Source organism: Ovis canadensis, chromosome 15, assembly GCF_042477335.2.
Source record: "Ovis canadensis isolate MfBH-ARS-UI-01 breed Bighorn chromosome 15, ARS-UI_OviCan_v2, whole genome shotgun sequence".
Taxonomy (NCBI): Eukaryota; Metazoa; Chordata; class Mammalia; order Artiodactyla; family Bovidae; genus Ovis; species Ovis canadensis.
The window spans coordinates 30,441,019-30,459,279 of record NC_091259.1 but is presented as its reverse complement, the minus strand read 5'-3'; the positions used below and the strand labels follow the sequence as shown (position 1 = coordinate 30,459,279).

Below are 18,261 nucleotides of genomic sequence, written 5' to 3'. Positions count from 1 at the left end.
TTAAATTGTATTAATAATAATTATTAATTTCTTAAAAAAAAACTTTCCACTGACTATTTTCAACAAATATCCTAACAATAAGGCTGTTTGCACAGAGAAAGTTCTGAAAGCTCTGAGAATTTATCTTTATAGACAATTTGCAAATAGGTCACATAGTGACAACTCTCTGAAAATGAAGCTTTTTGGAGCACTCCAAACCCATTCTTTCCCCTCCCTCTTGACCGCTAATTTGCTGGTCCTCATGGCTATCACAGTTGCAAGGTTGTTGGTTTCTAAGGCTACCTGAAGACGTGGGGTGAGAGGGATGCAAAGTTAAAAGGCAAAGTTAAGTGAGAGGGCAAGTTAAAATGTCATGATGCTCACTGTGCTTAATAAGATTTAGCCATTTTTCTTAAACAAATGCTCCTCGAATTGCTGCAAGTTTTGGTGATTTCCAGAGTTCTGAAAAAGTTGAATTTGTTTTTGCTTATCACTTTTCTAGAGGAGGGGGTTTTTCAGAGGTCCATTTTGTAAGTATGTCTCTTGAAGAAACATGGATAAGCATCTCTTTGATTCAAGTCTACATGTTTTGTTTTCCTTCTACTCACACAATAAAATACATCTTTCCTCTTTTCTCCTTCAGTGAGTGAATTAAAATCAGAGAATAGATATGAAAAAACACATTTTCCGATTTTTTTCAGTAGTTTCCTTGTGTTATAGAGGAAAGTGTTAAGTAAGAGAAAGCTGTTTCTTTTCAAAGACACAAATATAAATCCAGAAGTACAGTCTTTCCAGTTCTGTGATAGTCAGAAAATGAACTGGGTCAGGAGGATATGTTCGATTAAGGAGTATTGGAAACGGTATGTAATATTCGATTAAAAAAAAAAAGTGCTTTAATGCCTGAGTTTCCTACACAGAGAAGAATGTAGTTTCTACACGGGCCAGGTAGGTTATGATTACTCAACTCCGAATCTCACTTTGCCGGTATTAACTCCTTCCCATAGCTTCCTTCACATATCAGAGGCTGAGGTGAATGAGATGCAAAATAAATCATGATCGGTACATTCCCCTTCTTGAGTGAAACTGGAACGAGCAAAGGGTCACAGAAACTAGGAGAGATTCGTTCCTGGTGATATCTTGGGCCAAATTCCAGAAGGAGGAGTGGGCAGGACATCTACATGTATGACATCGCCCGGAAGATCCAGCCCCAGAGCATATAAACAGGTGAGCTGTCGCCTTTACCCAGTTCCAGGCTCAGCAGTTTGCAAACAGATTGAAACCATGGCGATCCTGAGGGCCCCGCTTCTGCCACTGGGGTTGCTTCTTTGCCTCTGGCTTCTGTGTTCTCCAGCCAGCTGTACGAATCCCTCTACCCAATGCAAGCCATTCTCGTGGGTCACCGCCAAGAAACCCTCAGTAATCCACATCAACCCAGATGTCTATAAGAGCAACACACTCTACACGGGTAAGTAGAAGCCGTTCTCTCTGCTTTCCTTTGTTCTCTGCAGGGAGATCAAGCCAGAACTGCAGGACATACCCCTCCATCCCTGCTCTCAGCGACACACACAAAGCGTGTGTCTTTGACCTGGCTAGGAGTCGATTGCAGAAGAAGGGAGAATGAGAATGTGGGAATGGGTGGATTGGCCAGGACACTTCCTGCGTGTCCCCTCGGTGAAGCTGAGCCACGAGAGTCAGGATGCCCCAACACTCAGGTTAAGTGAGTCGCAGCAAGAGCACAACGGCGGCAAGTTCTCTCACTTAAATAAATTGGATTTAAACTGTATTTGGGAGGGGGAGGCATTTTTATTACTTTAAGAAGCAATAATTGCCCCTCAGTTTGTAGTCTTTTCCCATCCACTTGATAAAACAATGCCACCATGGATGATTGTACAGTGTGCAACTGTTCACATTCAGTCTACGGGCAGAACATCTAGTGAGTTAGACAGGGAAAGCGCTACTGCCCCACCTGATAAATGAGGAGTCTGAAGCTGAGAGAAGTTAAATGACTTGCTCAGGGTCTCACAGCTAGTAAGTGGCAGAACTGCCTCTTGAATCTTAGTCTTTTCATTCTGAATCCAGTGCTTTTCCTTGGTGTGCCTAAAACTATTATATAAACATCCCTTTGGGGATCAGTCAGACCTACAAGTCAAGGCAAGTGCTCTCTAATATAACTTTCATACTAACAATAAATTTAATATGGTTGTTTACGTGTACCAATACATTTAGCCCTCACAACGACCTGCTGAGTAGATGCTGTTGTCATCCCCTGTTTGTAAATGAGAAGACAGGCGGAGATGCCAGGGAATCACTCAGGTCACAGAGCTACTTAAATGATGGACCTGGGATCTAAACTTGAGCTTTCTAGCTTCAGAGACCCTTCTCTTAATCACAACCCTACATACCCCTCAATTACGGGAGTGAGAGCTAAGACATCTTCCTGTGTTCTGAGTACTGATCTAAGGGGAAACGCTAGTATCATCTACATTTTACAGATGAGAACTGAGGCACAGGGGAGTTAAAGTTTTACCCAAGGTCACTAGTAGATTGTACCACTAATATTTGAACCTAAATAATAGCCAGGAGTTGTCCACCTTTGTCCAGTCAGGCTGTCCAGCTTCAGAGTCTGCCTCTTCATCTAACATATTACCTTGCCTCTGTTAGAACTCTCACCAAATTTTGCAGAGAACACTGGAGCGGTCCCACACCCACGATCCACAGATTCTAGGCTTGAGGAGAATGACTGTCGCCTGCCTCCACACACTCATTCTGGCTTGTCCTTTTTCTTGTTTGTTTTTTTTTTTTTTTTTCCTTTCCCTTGGGGACTGTCACTAAGTGCCTCAGCTGTGGCAAGGCTCCCTATGTCTGACTCCCTCAGGCAGTGGATCTTGTTCTAACCAAGGCAGGGAGGATGATCCTGTGATTCAAGATGAGGCCCAGGAGGTGTGGCCTTGTGTACAGGGAAGAGCGGGAGCTTGCATACAGGGAAGGATCTGGGTGGTCAGAGATCTCTGACTTGAGATAACAAACACATCGTGAGGTGAGGAATTTTGCTGTTGAAATGGAAGAGAAAGAAAACTATCTTGTGAAGACGCAAAGGGTGTGGGTGGGGCAGTTAGAGATGGGGGTGGCAGAGAAACCTTCTGAAAGTAGGAACACAGGAGAAAGAAGAATCAAAAGACGATCTGGAAGACGATCCATAAGGGAACATGCCGGATGCGATGGACATGACATTTACCGAGGCATCAGGTACCAGAAGCAGAAACTAAGACTCATTGAACATCTGCTATGTGTCATGCACTTCTCCAAACTTCATCTGATTTCCTCTCAGTACAGAAATGTGCTAAAGCTTTGTGAGAAACTGACTCACTGTAGGAATGATTTAAGTTGAGAGTCAAAATCCTATGCCCTTGGATATGTGATGTATCAGATTCCACACCTGGAATTACACAACAGGCTGCATGATTTCCTTGTGTCATTACAGGACCTCACTGGGATCCCCAGGACTTTTGGGAAGACCAAGTAAATGTCCACACAGGCCAACTGCTTCTCCTTATTTAAAAAAGAAATTTTTTTTTCAGGGTTTGTGTTAACATCGGTGAGACATGTATAAACGGTTTCGCAGGTTTCAAGGTACAGTTGCAGCTCATGCAACATCATAGAACAGGTTCCCTGGGTCTGCCTTAATATCAGTCAAAGAAAATCGTAAGGCAGTAGCATTTATAATACATTATAATGTGCGGGGTAAGCATCTGCCTCTGTTTTTACTTTGACAGGCAAGAGAAATTTAACTTGCTTGCCTTTTTTCCGGAACCTTCGGCTTTAAGGTACTATGCAACACCGGATACACAGCTTTTGAAAAATCAGTGAGCAGCTACTTAGTGCTTTCCAGGTACCCAGCACTGGATTGCCCAGATCCACAGGTGAAACTACAGTGCAGAGTACAAGCCAGAATGTGATTAAGTCCTCAACTCTCTAGTTAAAGGCGTACATGATTCAGGAATGAGAGGGAAAGAGAGCAGGATCTTGGAGAGTCAGTGGGGGTGAGATGTGAGATGAGAAGGAAGATTCTAGGCAGGCACCAGATATGAACAAGGGTGAGCGGCAGGCAAGCCAGGTGCGTCTGCAGAACAGAGGAAGCTTCGCTATCCTAGAGGAGGGGTGCAAACAGCAGAGTGAGTGGGGTTATGGCAGTCACGAGAGCTGTATGCTGGGTGTTGGGAACAACAGAACAGAAGCAGAAATACGAAACCAAAACTGTTTAGAGGCTCTAGAAAGAAAAGCACTTTGAAGATTTTGGACAGATGTGGGTCCCCAGGTGGCAGCCTGAAGGGAGGGGGCCATGGAGGTCAGGAACCTGAATAATACAGATAACTAGGAGGGATGAAAGGAGGGTATAAGCCAGAAAGAGAGAGAGAAAGCAGAAGGACAAAGGCAAGCTCAGAGCCCTCCTCCCTGCCCTCACCCTCCTCAACAGGACCAAGACCGGCTTGATGATGACTGGATGACACTGTTGCTCATTAGTATCCACCCCACCACCATGCATAGGTATTAAGGACAAATATCAGGTTCTAGCTGAGCAAGTCAGGGCCAGGGGATCTGGCTCAGCAACCTTGACTGGCAAAAACAAACAGAACAGAGAACTGTTTCGTGCTAAGAATAACGATGACAACTTATCCAACACCCACCAGTACTAAAGTTTTTACATTCCTCTCTTCACTATCCCAAGAACCTTTCAAGATAAAGTATCATGATCTCCATGCAATGAAAGATAATGTCATTGTCCTCATACCTAGAACCAAGCCTACTGCAAAGCATAGATATTTGTGGAGTGAATGATGGACAGAAAAGAAACCAAGGATCAGAGGTGAAGTGACTTGGTCTTAAATGCTAGGGCTAGGATTCAGATCCAGGACTGTCTGCTCTTATCATGCTACATGATCAGTTTTCTTTATTTTGTAAAGGAGAGGCTGTTGAAGGAATTTGGGGTGGTTGGGAGGGCGCTAGAGAATAATACCCTTAGGATTGAGAAACTTGCGCAGAAGGGATCTTCTAAGGGAGGAAATGGACAAACTGAAATATTCTCTTGAAATTCCCTCCCTAATACACTTTGGAATGCTGAAAATAGTATGTGGAATTCACAAGTATCTGTGGCCCACGCCACTGTGGGCACACGCTGGGCTAAGTCAATAGGTAAGATCACTGAGTAGAGGGGATCAGGGAACCCTATGTGGTTATTTGATATTAGGTGCTTGGATTAGGGCCTCTGGGTCTCAGACCCCCCCTCCTTTCCCTCACCCTCCACAACAGAGTCCAAGAACATCAGCATTTCTGGAGCCAGCAAATAGGTTTTGTTTGACTAGGCAATAACAGACCCTTATTTCCTGAAGCACTTCCCAGGAGGCCCACTTGAGCTTTTCACATACATCTACAGCTTCAATCCCCCCACTTCACTATCATGCCTCTCACCTACCCACAAAGGACAGAACTCTCATCTCACAGATAGGAACAGGACTCAAGAGGTTAAAAGTCAGCCAGGATCTCATCCCTGGTACGTAACAAAGCCAGGACCAGAGCACAGGTCTTCTTTTGTCCACCTTTTCCTGTAGAAAACTTGGAAAACACACAAAAAAAGAACTAGGAAGAAAATAAAAATCATCTGTAATTGCACAATCAGGAAATCCTCCTAGCTAATATTGATGTACTTCCTTCCAGATTTTTTTCAACTTATTTTATATTTGATAAAAATGGGACCATACTTTATTTACATACTACTATTTATTTACATACTACATACATGAAACTTTCTTTTTCATATTTAATTTTGATTTTATGACCCCATCTCTCGTCTCACTGCACAGACAGCTGACTCTTTCTGTATTTCCTCCTAGTGTCAACTCACGTGAGTCACGATATTATCTCTGTGGTCTTGGAAGCACGGGACCAGTACCACTTAGTCACTGGCTCCTGGCAAAACCCCAGCCACTATTGTGAAGGCAGAGCTGAGTACGACTTGAAGGGTAATTTCAGCACGCTCTTCGAGGCAAAATGGATGTCTTCTAATTCCACGGACATAACCGCAGTCAAGATAAAGTAAGAAATGATCCATAAATGATTTGCTCTGGGGCTTTACAATTTCACATTGGGTTTGTACAGTTTTATACTGACCTTGGAGGATTCAAAATACGAGCCAGATATGATGTGAAGAATTCAGTAGCTGCACTCCTTTTCTGCCTCACCATTCTTTGTCCTACCTTTTATCTGCAAAAGTTTATACATCACACAAACACACACACACAGACACAAACACACAAGTTATGCTCAACATAAACAGAAAAAAAACTAGTGTTAAAGAAAAACCCAGAGCTGGAGAGTAGTTAAAGCAAAATGAATGAATATGGATGGATAAACACAGATTTTATTTGGGACTGTTGCAATAAGAGAAACAAGAACTCAGTATAGAACCAGTCTCAGTTCTGAATACAACATGGGCAAGCGTGAATTTATAGCCAGGGAATGGGGTAGGGGGTGAGCGGATGGAAAATCAGGAAGAGGAAACATCAAAACCTGTGAGAGGGACTCTGGCTAAACTGACCTAACAGGATTCCTGCTGAAGGCAGGCCAAGGTGATCAGACATCATCTGGGGATAGTAGAGGATGAGGAATTCAATCAGATGATAAGGGTGATCAGATATCAAGGGTGAGAGGTTCTTGCTAAATTGACTTATAAGGAGTCTGGCTAAAGTTGGATCTTACAAGGAAGTGCACAGATGGGTAGTTGAAGGTTCTAGAACCCGACTAAAGTTTGGATTGAGAAAGAATCCATGTCATCAGCACCCAATTTGCTTCAGACTCTCTATATTCCCCTGCTACTTCCACGCAATTCACTCCTATTAGTCTGGGGCTGACAGAACTCCAGAGCCAGACAGGGTTGGGGGCGGCAGTAGCAAATAGTTAAAAATAAAGACACTCATCCTGAAATCATCTCGCTACCTTGGCACTGCCCTCTCTGCCAAGCCCTGTGCAGCCCTTCAGGAGACTTGCTAAACTGAGGGTGCAGAGAAGCTGCCTGTAGCTAAGAGCCTGCAGGACGGGTGCTCTTAGCCCCACTGTTATTGAACCAAACCCTCCACTTGCCTGCTGCAAAACGCAGCCGATGTACTGACACTGGGTTGTGATGAAAGAAAGGATAGTGTTTACTGCAGGCACTGAGGGAGGAAAATGGGTGGCTCAGGCACAAAAGACCTGGTCTGATGGCCCTCAGGGAAGGTCCTTCAAAGGCCATATTTGGGGTGAAGTTTGCAAGGGGCATGACTTTCTTCTGATTCACTGGTGGTGGTGAGGGAACAGAGTGATGTTTCAGGAGTCTTAATCATCAGCCTTCTGATTCCAGACAGTCTGGGGTCTGTGTGCCTGTGGTCAGCAGGTATGACTACCTGGGCAGAGGGTGGTCTTAGTTTCTGAAGAACAACGCAAAGATATGTGTGATATTGTTATGTATATCCCTTGAAGAGAACTAGGACTCTTTTATCACTGAAATATGGTTTCTTGTCTGTCTTTCCCTTGTTTCTGCCTTTCCTTACTTCGCTAATTAGTAACTGATGGGTCTGCTCTTTGGAACTCAAGGAGGGTCTAGGAAACTAAAGCCTTTTTTGACAAGAAATGAGGAGTATGGAGGGGGTTTTGTACCAGAGCAGGCCTCGGGGTCCTGCTTGGTTTTAGTCTCCCCTTTTCTTTGATACTTCTCAATCCTAAGGGGCATAGGAATAGGCAGAAGTGTCGGCATAAGAAAGAGAATAAAGTTTTGGATAGAGAGGTTGGTCATAAACTCAGCAGGGGATCTCAGTTTTAGCAGGCCAGTTTCACCACTACACAGAGAATCATTTTTTAAAACAGATGCATTTTGGAAATGGCTTGCTAGCAGAACGTGTGATGACTGCACGATAAAATTGGCTTCCTAGTGTCCCGCAAAATGGACACAGATTCTGAGGTGAGGCCACCGGGGACTCGCATTACAGTTTAAGAGAAAATTCCTCTCACTCCCAGTTAGGGATTTGTTTTCAGGTTCTCATCAAGGACCAAATGTGGCGAGGTGCTTATACTTTCAGACTGCCCTTTTGTACTGAAAGGGCAGGTCTGACCGTCAGGCCATGTCCACTACGTGCAGGTTTTTGTAGACAGTGATGATGGGTGTGTTATCAGGCTACTCCACCCTCTCCTGCCACACCCTGGGCCTGATCAAACCTAGCTGTTTCTGGAGCTCTGGAGAGGGTACTGTTATGTCCACAGAGTGACTTGCAAGGGTAGAATCCGAAGGAAGCTGCTACCACCCAGCCTCACAATGACAGCAGCCTTTTAGAAGCCAGCCAGGACCAATGAGGGCAATGACTTTCCTTTCATCTCACCTCCTTAAGTCCTCCACACTTCCTGCAACAATAGATGGTTTACGAAGTGCACATGCAGCGTTGTCTGACAATGCCTTGCTGTGCAGCGAGGCTGACGAGGGAAGGGAGATAGCACCTGGGCTAGAGGAAGCCCACTGTGCTGGGTAGGGCACAAAGGGGAACAGGAGGAGGTTCCTGCCCAGAATGTTACAGCAGGGACTTGGGAGGCAGGGCCTATGCAACAGTAATGACTGAGCTTATATGTCACTTCCTCAGAAAGCACTCCCCAAAGCCCCACATCAAGTCCTGCTCCCAGTTTCCTTACTCTCATCACTGCCACTGCTTCATCCAAACACGTGTCACAACTGTGACCAATTACTTGTCAGTCGATTATTTGTTTCAAGTCTTTCTCTCTGAAGGGACTCGAAGTGCCACCAGGATAAGAACCAGGTTCCCGCTGTTCACCACTGTCCCCATAGCACCAAGCACAGGGGTTGGCATGCAGTGCACTCTCTTTAACTGTTAATGTCTGGACAAGATTGTTGCTGTTCAGTCACTGAGTCGTTTCTTACTCTTTGTGACCCCATGCACTGCAGCACGCCAGGCTTCCCTGTCCTTCACTGTCTCACCGAATTTGCTCAAACTCATGTCCATCGAGTTGGTGATGCTCTCCAACCATCTCATGGACAAGAGCCTGATATAACAACAGACCCACTGATATGAGAACAACAGACCAGGCTGTACAGATCATTTAACAGACACTGAGCACCCCATATGATGCTAAGTGTCAGGCATTGTCGATGACAGAATTGGCCCTTGAGGAGCTGGCCCTCCAGTGTGAGGAGAAGCACACAGCTAGGCTGTGCAGTCTCCCTGATGCAGACCTATCTGGGTTCATGACAACAGGGAAAAGCAATGTCATAGAGGCCACTGTTGAGTCTGTGGGCAGATGTGCCTGGGACTAGTATTACAAGCAGAAAGACGGGCCTGAACAAAGACTGCACTGGACACCAGCCTGTTTGGAGTACAGGGTGGAGGAGTAGAGTGGGGAGAGGAATGGACATGAGCTCGTCTGGAGTAAGATTGTGGAGGTTCTTAGTCAAGCCAATATAGAGACGATCACTACTGAACGATCTGCTAGATGTGCTATAAAGTTGTCCAGTCACTAAGTCTTGTATGACTCTTTGCAACCCCATGAATTACAGCATGCCAGGCTTCCCTGTCCTTCACTATCTCCCTGAGTTTGCTCAAACTCATGTCCATTGAGTCAGTAACGGTATTCAACCATCCCATCCTCTGCCATCCCATTCTCCTCTTGCCCTTAATCTTTCCCAGAATCAGGGTCTTTTCCAATGAGTCAGTTCTTTGCATCAGGTGGCCAGAGTATTGGAGTTTCAGCTTTAGCATCAGTCCCTCCAATGAATATTCAGGGATGATCTCCTATAGGATTGACTGGCTTGATCTCCTTGCGGTTCCAGGGACTCTCAACAGTCTTCTTCAACACCATGGTTCAAAAGCACAAACTCTTACATCCATATATGACTACTGGAAAAACCATAGCTTTGACTAGACGGACCTTTGTTGGCAAAGTGATGTAAATAAAGTGATGTGCTTATAAAGTATGTAAGCAAAAACAGAACTAAGAGGTTGGGGTCCCCTAGGAAGGCAGCCATGTGGGCTGAACTTGTGAATTCCTCACCATTAACTCTCCTCGATTTGCCCTCCACAGCATCTACTCTCTCAATTCCCTGAGACGTGGTGAACTTACTTCCGTAATACTGCCGAGAAATGGTAAGTTCCTCTGCAGCCTATTTACATACCTGGCAGTGAAATCCATCAGCCTGGAAAATAATCTTGTGGGTGCCCTAGGAAAAAAGTCTACTTGTGCCTTACCCAGATACCAGCTGAGTCTTTCAGCATCTTGAGATCTCATAAGATAAGCTCAACCCTGTGCCCTGTGGAAAACGAAAGCTGGTTCCAGCTCGTCTTTTATTCTCACGGTCACTTGTGGCTCCAGACTCCAGCTTCCTCACGAGCTCTTTCCATATCTGCAGGCATATATTCCTTCCTCAGTTTCCATAATAATCCCCCCCCCCCCCCCCGGCACAAAGCCTTCATAGGTATAGCAGACCTTACCGAAGAGTTTAAGGGAGGAGAAGAGGGATTTGTATAAAGAAGGGCTGATAACAATGAGAACCAATAATGCCACTAATTCTCAAGGTGGCCTCTGGCCTCCAACACAACCAGAAATTTCCACTTACATTTACCAGGCTGTCGTCCTCAACTTCAAACCATCATGAGGCTCCTTGCCCCCATTCTCTCCTTTCTCTGCCCCCTTCCTTCTCTCTTATCTCTCTCTGGGAAGCTAAAATGAATTCAAGAAACAGGTTCAGAAGAGATAGGTAGCTTGCCAAAGGCCACACAGAAACTAACAACAAAGCTAGGACTCAAATTCCACATCTTATACTTCTTTCCACTTTTCTTGAACTTACATTAAAACTATAAATACAATCTTTTTTAAAAAATTAAGTTTTAAAATACAAGTTTCAGCCAAGAACAGGAAACATTAGTCTTTCTCAGTGCCCAGATAACAGGTCTTCCCCGGGAGCCCTCGAACACTGAAATACATCTAGTTATGCTGCCCATTTTCCAGTCAGCCAAGCATTGCAAATGTGGTCAAAGACATATCTATTTTCCACAACAGATGTTAAAGTGATCATGCCAAATCAAACTATGTTACAAAAACATTAACTGTTTCTTTGGTGGCTTCCCTTTGTGAAAAGATTGGGATATTAGTCTCTTTCCAGGACATTTTCAAAATGAACACTCATATAAATACAAGGAAAAGGAAAAAAAAGCTTGTTTCTAGTCAGGACCCCTTGGTGCTCAGTTCCTCAGTCGTGTCCGACTCTTTGTGACCCTATGGACTATAGCCCGCCAGGCTCCTCTGTGCATGGAATTTTTCAGGCAAGAATACTGGAGTGGGTTGCCATTTCCTACTCCAGGGGATCTTCCTGACCCAGAGATTGAACCCATGTCTCATGTGCCTCCTGAATTGGCAGGCTGATTATCACTGAGCCACCTGGAAAGCCCCCCAGGACTCCTTAGCTCCACACTAATAAAATCAAGATTTTAAAAAAATAAGGAAAAGAAAGCATTTGTGTTCAGACTTTTGGCTCAGTGGTGTGCTAGAGAAACATTTGCCCTGAGGACATGCTAAATGAGATAGACAATGCCACAAAGCTGGAAGGCACTTCCGGGTGGGCAGAATGCATACAGGTCTGAGCAAATTACTGGGCATTTCCCTCCTCCTTCTTTAAGAGTCCCTTCCGTGGTTCACTCAGACCGTTGGAGGTGTCATTGCCAAGCTCCAGCTTTCTAGGAGCAGACAGCCTCCCAGGGATATAGGCCTAGCTTTCTCTGCTTCTTTGCAAGGCAACCTCAGAGAACCAACATGTGGTCAGATCACCGTGAGAATGACCAGTGCCTCAGACACCACGAAAACGGATTCATGGGTTTGGACAGGACTTGTTTACACTTCCTTGAAAGCAGAGTCGGCCATCCTCAGGTCGGAATGGTGTCTAGCTCTTATAACCTTTGAAATTAGCAAAAATTAAACATTTGTACTGATTGATCAAATATAATATTAAGGACATGAGGACATTTGAGGGCAGACTACTTTCCCAATAGCAAATTCGGTAGTTATATAAGTTCAGTATAAATTCCTTCGGTAGTCATATAAGCTCAGTATAAATTCCTTCTTCCATAGATCCTAAGGTCAGAGTGTTTCTTTTTTGATCCTTGACATTCTGCACCCCCTGGCTTCCCTCTCCTCTACACACACTCAGCCCTTGAGAAGCGGCCATTGAATTGTGCCTATGAACTCTGGTCCCAGCATTCCGTCACATTAGCCTCCTTTCTCTAGTGCCCACTCATCACTGAAAAGAGGTTCTGATGCCACTGTTGTTGTTTTTTTTTTCCCTAGGGACACCCTCACCTGTGACCATCAAGCAGGTCTCAACCAAGCACATCATAACGACCCCAACCCACAAACCAACCCTGCCCCACCCGAAACCAACCCCACCCCACCCAAAACCAACCTCAGCCCAGGAGAAAACAACCACAACCCACCCCAAGACAACCAATACCCTCCCCAAGACAACCACAACCCAGCACACACTCCACCCCAAACTAACCACAACCCACAAAAGCTCAGCCAACAGAGCCTTCCTCAGCCCTGTGAGAGAGGCCATCCAGATCCTGCTCATCTTTCTCACCAGCACACTCCTCTTCTAGAAGCAAGTGGAGGGAATGACTGCTCCTGGCTCCGCTGCACCCTTCTATGTTCAGTCCCAACCCAGGGCTCTGACCTGTGTGAATGACTTCTGTGAATGATTTGCGCTCTCAGATGTAAAACTCTCCTGCCACTGCTTCAGATCCAAATGGAGACCTGAGGGTCGCCTAGACCTGATCTAGGTATAACTTGGAATTCTGGCTCCTCATTAAACGTGCTGGCAGCCAGTTCCCTAGCCGATCTAAACTTCTATTTAGATGTGACACCAGTAGCATCTAAAGGGCAAGAAAATAACAATGTACCGTGTCTGAGTAGCCAAGGATAGTAGAAAGGCATTCTTTTCTGTCATACCAAATAGACTGTACCTCAAACAAGAATAATGAATGTGTTAAATTCAAATATGTCTTTAATGAGTGATTCACTGAAAATACAGAAAATGTCATCTAATTTTATTCACTTATGTGAGCATTAAAAAGAAATCAATGGATTTAAAATAGATAACTAATAAAGACCAGTTGTATAGCGCAAGTAGCCTTACTCAATATACCACAGTGACCTATATGGGGAAAGAATCTTACTAAGAGTGGATATATGTATATGTAAAACTGATTCACTTTGCTATACACCTGAAACTAACACATTTTAAATCAACTATACGCCAATAAAATTTTTTTTTAAAAACCCAGTGGAATGGTGAGAATGTGTGTTTTTAAGGCCAGATAAAAGAGTAAAATTTTAATTTTTCTCAGGTGCAAATTGGTCATTTTTTCCCCTCATGGTAATTTCCACTAAGACAAAAGGGCAAAATATTTATAATACTCATAATGTAATATAAAGCCAAAAAAAAAAACATGGTGTTTCCAATAAAAAGCAACCACATTTTCTTTTAAAAGTTATGCTAAATTCCAGGATGCCAACATTCAGTGACTGGGTGCCAGCTTCCAGCTGGCCTTTCTCAGGGACAGCTTCTGTCAATCTCTTCTTTTTCCCTGTGAATAGGGCATACTTTCCCATTTTGTATGTCTTTTTGTCAAAAACAACATTTTGAATATCACAATGTAGTAACTCTGGAAACCAGATTCTGCCTATCAGGGAATGCTGTTAAGGGCTGCAATTATCCATTTGTCTAGTAAGTTTTCTAAACTGATTTTGCAAAGACTGTGTTCCTTGTTGAATGTGGTCACTGAAGTCTCTTTTCTGTTATCTCAGTGGCCAGCCAGTGACCTGATAGATTTTCATATATGTCAAAATCTAGCAGCCTCTTTCCTCATTCAGCATTCCCCTAACAACCAGAGTTCAGAACAAGTGGACCCTGACAGATTTTGCTAGCTTAAGGAAGGTCTCTCAGTGGAGGGACCAATCTGTAAGGTCCTTCCTCTACCGTTTCCTATGACGCCACTTGGTAGCCACTGTGAGTATTTGCCAGGCACTGTACTATGCACTTTATGTGACATCTTCTCTCTTAACCCTCACAACAACCCTATAAGCTATGGCCATTCTACAGAGGAGGACACTCAGGCAGAGAGAGAGAGAGAGATAACTTTCCCAAAGTAACTCGGTGAACAGGTAGTGAAGCTGGGTGTTGAAGAGTGGGCTACACCCACTTCAGAGCCTGCACCTTTACCTAGAACACCCTACGGGCTCCCTGAGCAGCTCCTACATCACCTGGGATCCCCCAGAATAACCAACTTCCCTGGGTCAAATAACAAGGAGAGGGTATGGGTGTGTCTTGCTATCACAACAAGCAGGCTGCGTGCTCCAGCAGTGCCCCTCCAAGCCTCCGCTTCTCTGCCACCATCTCCAAGAGAAGTTGCAGTGAGTGAACCCTAACCCAACAAGCTAGGAATGAATTTCACATTTGTCATTCATCGCCCAACCTGATGCCTCAGCTCAGATTCACTGTGAAAGGTGACAAATACTGGAGCCTCAGCAAAGACACTATCTGAAACTGGAAAAATGTTTAGACTCAAAGAAATCTGGTGTAGATGAATTCAGACAAGCAGTACAGACGTATCTGAGCACTGGATTAGGAGGCAAGAAACCTATTAATTGCCACTTCTGCCACTAAGTAGAAATGTGACCTTAAAGAAATCACTTTACCTTCCTCTGCCAGATTTTTTATCTGTTAGATACAAGGCTGGCCCCCAGGTGATATCTCAGTCCTCCTCCAAGCGTCAATTTTGATTTCTTGGTCACACCCAGCCTAGTTCTAAGGGTCTAGTCAGAGATGCCGAGTAGGTGTGCCTTATGTCATACCTGACTGATTGGCAGAGGCTGCTGGGAACATTGTGGAGGATTCCAAAGCAAAATCTAGGATCAAAAATTCTTCATATTCAACTAGTGATATCTTCCTGGGGTTCAGGAGGCAGGGATTGAAGCAGAACAGGCTCCAAGTATTTGTCATTCTTGGTCACTCCTTAAGAGAATCCGATAAGTGGCAAGCACGTCGCGAGCAGCAGAAGATTAAAGGAGTATGTACACTCACGGTCTCAGAAATAGCTACTCCTGATCCTCACTAATGGGAAAGTGATACACCAAAAAGAAAAAAAAAAAAAAAAAAAAACACAGGCAATGACAAGGAAGCCCACAGGCTGCACTTAATGCACAGAAAGAGATGGACAGTTTATCGCTCCCACCCTCCCTTGCCCAACCTTGTTCTTCCATGTGTGTGCTTTGTTTGGAGCTTCATGTTTTGTAAATTCAATGCATTCTCATCCGGTGTCAGAAACAGTGACTGCCTCCCCATTTAAGGGAAGTGATTATTCATTCTGAGAAAGTAGTAGAAAGAAAATTATGCTGTGCTGCACTCAGTCATGTCTGACTCTTTGCAACCCTATGGACTTCCGCCTGCCAGCCTTCTCCATCCACGGAATTTTCCAGGCAAGAATACTGGCGTGGGTTGCCATTCCCTACTCCAGCGGATCTTTCTGGACTAGGGATCAAACCTGTATCTCCTGCGTCTCCTGCACTGGCAGTGGATTCTCTATCACTGAGCTACCCAGAAAGCCCAGGAAAGAAAATTAATGTCTTTCAAAGCCCATTACCTCTGAGACCTCCACACATGAGAAAAGTCCCAGATCTAGTTAACAGTCCAACTATAATATCAACCATCAAGCAAGAAAAAGATTAGAACAGTGAGGAAATTTAGACAGTATCTTATTGTCTATCAACCCCCACATTATTTTTTAAAGTAAATGTTGAAAATATTATTAAGTAAAATTATATTATTTCATAAGAGAGGTTGTTTTGGCAACTGTCTTAAAGGATAAATTCTGAAGCCAGACTGCATGACTCAATTTCATTTTACCACTTATTAGTTGTGGGACTTCATATAAGTTACTTTTCTGTACCTTGGTTTCTTCATTTCTAAAATAGAAAGAAAAATAGTAGCTGCCTACTGGTTGTTATGGAGATTAAATCAGTTAATATATATATAAAGCACCCAGAATAGCATCTGGCACAAAGCAAGTACTATATAATTATTTAATGCCACAAAGGGTATCACAAATAGTACATTGGTGTACAAGAAAGCCAAGGATTATAACAATATAATATGTGAAAATGGTGCCCATAACAAGGACTAAAATTTCTAATTTGTAACTATTAAAAGATATGGCTAATGTCTGACTTTTTACCATCTTTCTTCCTCCAGCCTCATCTTCACCTCCACCCCCCCGCCCCCCAGGCTTCTAAGTAGAATGTCTTCTGGCTTTCTGGATCAGCTCCTAGGCTCTCTCTTCTTGTAAAGAATCCAGATAATGGCTAAAGGAGTTAAATTATCCTAAATAATAGAGATCTGGCTCAAGGGAGAGGGTGGGGGAAGAGAAAGCAAAGGCAAATTTAGGTCAAGTGTTGTAGGGCCTGAGACAGAGAGCTTTGGAGCCTCTATGGGCTAAAAGTAGAGGCTAGGGGATATGTCCCCAGCATCACGCTCTGGGTTAGAAAGTGGTTCTAGTAATGTCCTTCAAGAGATACAAGTGAAAATCAGAAATACTTTACTTCTGATTGCTGGACTGTTTGTTTAAATGTGGCACAGCAGTGAAATCAGGACATAAGGACCACCCCCAACCCTGCTTTTATGTAAGTTACATCCATATATATAGATAAAGTTAAATGTATATACCTGATATAACTGGGAAGTAATTTAACATATGCAAAAATATCTGCATATTTATCGATGCATACATATATAACCTATATGTAAAAATAACTGTAGAATCAGATGCTTGAGTCCAACAAACTCAAAAAGTCTTTGGCTAAAATAAAATGTGTAGATAAAGCACATGCAAAGAGTTTGGGATTCTTTTTGAAAGTTGTTGAATCAGTTTTTCCTTTTTTTTTTTCCAATCCAAACCAATCTAGGTTCAAATCCCAGCCCTTCTACTTACTAAGTTGTTATGGAGATAAAATAGTCTTTGAACAAGACTCGATCTATTTAAACCTCAGATTCCTCACAGTAAATTGGGGCTGACTCCTACCTTAAAGGGCCTGATGAGTGAGACACTGGACACATTGTGGCTGACATAATGCTAATTCACAATAAATCGATCAACACAAAAAACCTGTTAGTTAACCACACAGACACCAACGCAACCTCAAATGAGTGGATGGACCATGTTATACCCCACAATCTGGTTAGGTTGCATTTTTCCTTTTCTAAACATAGTTTTCTCCTTCACGAGAGGAGCCTTGATGTTCCCCCAGCACTGATTTTAGGGAATTACTGAAAGTTATTGTGGCAACAAATTGAGCCCGTTTGCCGAAAGACACACATTGCCTCAGTGTTGCCATGGATCTGTTAGCTCGTATACTTCACAAGGAACCCTGTTCCTAGGGGCTAGACAGATGAAATGATAAAAGGCATTCTTTGAAAAACCAGCTGAGACCTCACTGCCTACAGTAAGTCCACTCGCCACTAGCCAGGATGATAACTACCCACCAATCTTCACGGTCTATCCTACCATAAAGGGAATACCCTGGTGATCCCCTGAGTGAAGGGTGCTAAGTAATTTACTAAAAGACCTTTGATTCAGAATTCTAGCTTCTCTGTACTTAAGTCAGTAGCTGAGGACTAAAACAAATGTTAACCCACAAATGGAAATGGAAAGTCCCCAGGAAGACAAAGTTAGCCATATAAACAAGTTTGGAGGAAGAGAGAGGACTCTGAAGGAGAAATTAAAAATTCACTTTTGGAAATGTAAGTTTGAGATGTCCACAAGACATCCAACTACCCATATGTGGTTCTATCTGTGGAAATAAAAACTTTAAAAAGTAAAAGCCCACACTAGCTCTATTTCTTTAGGCTGTCCCCAGGACAGTGCTCACATTTATTAAGACATTTGTGAAAAGTGAAAAAGGGTTTTTTAATTTAATTTTTGTTTTGTTTTGTTTTGTTTTTTGTTTTTTGTTTGTTTTTTTTTTTTTGCTGTGGCAACCCACTCCAGTATTTTTGCCTGGAGAATCCCAGGGACGGGGGAGCCTGGTGGGCTGCCATCTATGGGGTCACACAGAGTCAGACACGACTGAAGCGACTTAGCAGCAGCAGCAGCAGCATAGCTATAGGACCTTAGTTCCCTGAACAGGGATCAAATCTGTGTCCCCTGCAGT

The 18,261-nt window shown here is 43.7% G+C and overlaps 1 protein-coding gene across 1 annotated transcript; it reads left to right on the top strand.

Annotated features, from left to right (window-relative positions):
* The first annotated feature begins 1,260 nt into the window (after nt 1-1,260).
* Nucleotides 1,261-12,656, top strand: PLET1 (placenta expressed transcript 1). The gene is made up of 4 exons (XM_069553966.2): nt 1,261-1,444; nt 5,868-6,069; nt 10,090-10,151; nt 12,346-12,656. Exons 1-4 carry the CDS (start codon nt 1,261-1,263, stop codon nt 12,654-12,656), a joined length of 759 nt encoding a protein of 252 aa, XP_069410067.1.
* Nucleotides 12,657-18,261: the final 5,605 nt, after the last annotated feature.

Excerpts from the sequence above, each read along its gene's own strand:
- PLET1 (XM_069553966.2), top strand. The coding sequence starts at position 1,261 with ATGGCGATCCTGAGGGCCCCGCTTCTGCCACTGGGGTTGCTTCTTTGC. Across the intron at positions 1,445-5,867 it reads GAGCAACACACTCTACACGG|TGTCAACTCACGTGAGTCAC; the intron begins GTAAGTAGAAGC and ends ATTTCCTCCTAG. Across the intron at positions 6,070-10,089 it reads ATAACCGCAGTCAAGATAAA|CATCTACTCTCTCAATTCCC; the intron begins GTAAGAAATGAT and ends TGCCCTCCACAG.